Raw genomic sequence first — 2,930 nt, forward strand, 5'->3', positions numbered from 1 at the left:
TTGTTGGGTTGATCATTTTCTGGTTTGGTGCCACAGCGATGGTTTCTTGCCTTGTTTTTGGGCTTGTTGGGTGGGGAAAGAAATAACAGTGAGTGACAATAAGTTTTTAAAGTAAAATTCTCTGTAATTATTGTTCTTTTAGCGTGCATATTTGAATTATGCCTATTTAGTACCTCAGCCATCCCTACATATAGAATCTACTGACTATGTTATATAGGAAGTTCATTGGAAATATTTCGACGAACATATAGTAGGAGTTGCAATCTCGAAGCGTTTTCTGAATTGTGGGATTTCGGATTTCATTGTCACGGATCCCGGGATTTTTGTCTTAATCAAAAGTAATTAAACTATCTGTATTCCTTATCTAACTTACTTGATTAAATATATTGCGAACACAGGAAATTGTTAAAGCTCTAAGCATTTGCATGAACAGCTTTGCAACTCAAACTGTTATCCTACCTAATGAACGCCACCTCCCGTTGGTCAGCGGTAAGTTTATGAACTTGCAATGCTAAAATCCGGAGTTCGATTCCTGCGGTGGACAATGCGCAGATAGCTCACTGTGTAGTTTTGGGCTAAAAACAAACCTCATGAACGTTTGAATCGGATCCCTTTTGTATGTGCGTCTGACTATGTCACTAATTCGGCAAGAAGGCTCGTCAGTATCCAGGGTGTAAGCAAAAAAACTTGAATACAGGCAGCTTTCTATTAGATTTAAAGACACTTAATGAAAAAACCGCATTGGTTATCACGTTCATGCAATTTGGTTAAGTACCTCAAGTATAAGTATAAAAGGAAAAATTCAGAGGTATCAATGATACACCTCCAGTCCGGAAAGGGTTCGTGTAATTTCGAGATTCTCTATAGATATCAACAAAGTTTGAAATTTGTCGATACGAACTCAGCAATTAAAAGTCCTCCAAATACGTGTGAAACATTTTTAGATAAATGGTAAAACAAACTACAGGAATAATTCAATCTTTATTTACTGTACAGTCCCCTGATTGCTCAGCGGTAAGCTTAAGGACTTATAACACTAAAATTCAAGTTTGATCCCTGCGGTGAACACAGCTCATATAGACCATTGTGCAGGTTTCTCCTAAACGATAAAGAGGAGAAAGCACTTGCGTTTAAAATTAAAATAAGGTTGTGATATTACGTCACAATAACAAACATTTTGAAGCACAGCTCAAAATTATTAATTTTAAAGCTGTGTGGTGACTTCGAGGAAGCCTTTCTTTATTTAAATATTAATTCTAAAGTTGTGTGGTGACATCGAGGAAGCCTTTCTTTATTTTTTTCATAGAAGAAGCTTTTAAGTTAAAACAAAAAATGCTCTAAATTATTGAAGTAAATAATAGATACGAATAATCAAGGTACTTTAGGAAAAGTAGAGTGCAAAACTGTTGAACACCTGTTATTCAATGATATTATGTGGAAATGTACTAAAGAACTTTAACACAGATGTTGATGTAATAGGGGCTTATGTCATACAAATAGCTCGCTATTGAAGTAAAACTAGTGTTGCTATTCATAGCTATTCTTACCTTACGCATGGTCTGGTGGTTAGGGCGCTCAACTGGTAATCTGCGGGTCGCGGGTTCGAATCTCCGTCACCAAACAGTTGTGGGTACGTTATAGCGTAACGATCGATTCCACTATTCGTTGGTAAAAGGGTTGCTCAAGAGCTGGCGGTGGGTGCTGTTGACTAGCTGCCTTTCCTGTAGTCTATCACTGCTAAATTAGGGACGACTAGTAAAGATAGCTTTCAAAATCAATTGCTTTGCGAGAAATTCAAAAGAAAATTTACTTTACAAACTGTTATGCTTATACGTTTTGATTCAGAAAGTTTGTGATTTTTCTTGCTAAGAGTTTTTTGCAGATTTGTATTTATCGCGAAAAGATCTTTATGATGAAAATATATAAAATGTTATCAGATGAGATTGTGGAAATATATGTACGTATTTAAAAACTAACTAATATTAGTTATGTTTTTCCACAGTTGCAAGAGCCACTATCCCAGAAGGCCCCAGTATTTACGTGCATAGTGGAAGCACTATTAACCTGACATGTATCATAAGCGACAGCAGCGCCCCTCCAGTATATGTGTTCTGGTATCATAACGGTAGGGTGATCAATTATGACTCTGTGAGGGGTGTACAAGTTAAAACCGAGACTGGACCAACCACCGTTAGCAAACTAAAGATAGAGAACATCAAGACTACCGACTCTGGTGATTATAGCTGCACGCCATCTTATGCTGACCCCGCAAATATCACTGTTCTTGTGATAAATGGTGAGTACAGTATATGTAGAAGTTTCTTACTGTTTCGACAGCGGAAGTCGCGTTACGCTGGGAGCATACGCGCTGGAGTTTCTCGAATTATCGAGGAACGCCGCGAATGTCCGAGTGTTTCCTAGACGCCCTCTTTTTTAGTATATAAGCCTGGCGAGATAAACCAGCGGCAATGAAGAGATAGATAATTGAGTCAAGCGAACAGTAAGTACCATAAGTAAAGTGTGTGAATCACTGTGATTTATAGCGTGTGTAATAAATGTGGTTAAGTTCAAATTGACTGTGGAAATTTTGTGTATTACTAAAAGTTGTATACAGAAAGAATAAATTGGTTTAGTCTAGAAAGAACTGGTATCACTGAAGTTCCTCGGAAATAATTGCTACCAGAAATTAAAAAACAAACATATGTGCAACAAATTGGTGTCAGAGAGTGGGACCGAAAAAGGAAAAAAAAGAAGATGGAAACTAGAAGTGGCAAATCAAACTACAGCTTAGAGGATTTGATGGCAGCAATACAAGAACAGACAAAATAAACAAGAAGAAAGACAACTGCAGTGGCAAGAAAACCTGCAACAGTAGCAGCTTGAACAGCAAAATAAACAAGAAGAAAGACAACTGCAGTGGCAAGAAAACC

General features: G+C 37.4%; 1 protein-coding gene across 1 annotated transcript in view; it reads left to right on the plus strand.

The window, feature by feature from the left end:
* LOC106460558 (Down syndrome cell adhesion molecule-like) overlaps window positions 1-2,930 on the plus strand; it is a 76,610-nt gene that overhangs the window by 66,280 nt on the left and 7,400 nt on the right. The window contains exon 4 of the mRNA XM_022387307.1: window positions 2,003-2,296. Coding sequence (XP_022243015.1) covers window positions 2,003-2,296 — 294 coding nt within the window. The remainder of the gene's footprint in view (window positions 1-2,002; window positions 2,297-2,930) is intronic.

Source organism: Limulus polyphemus, unplaced genomic scaffold (genome assembly GCF_000517525.1).
Source record: "Limulus polyphemus unplaced genomic scaffold, Limulus_polyphemus-2.1.2 Scaffold795, whole genome shotgun sequence".
NCBI lineage: Eukaryota > Metazoa > Arthropoda > Merostomata > Xiphosura > Limulidae > Limulus > Limulus polyphemus.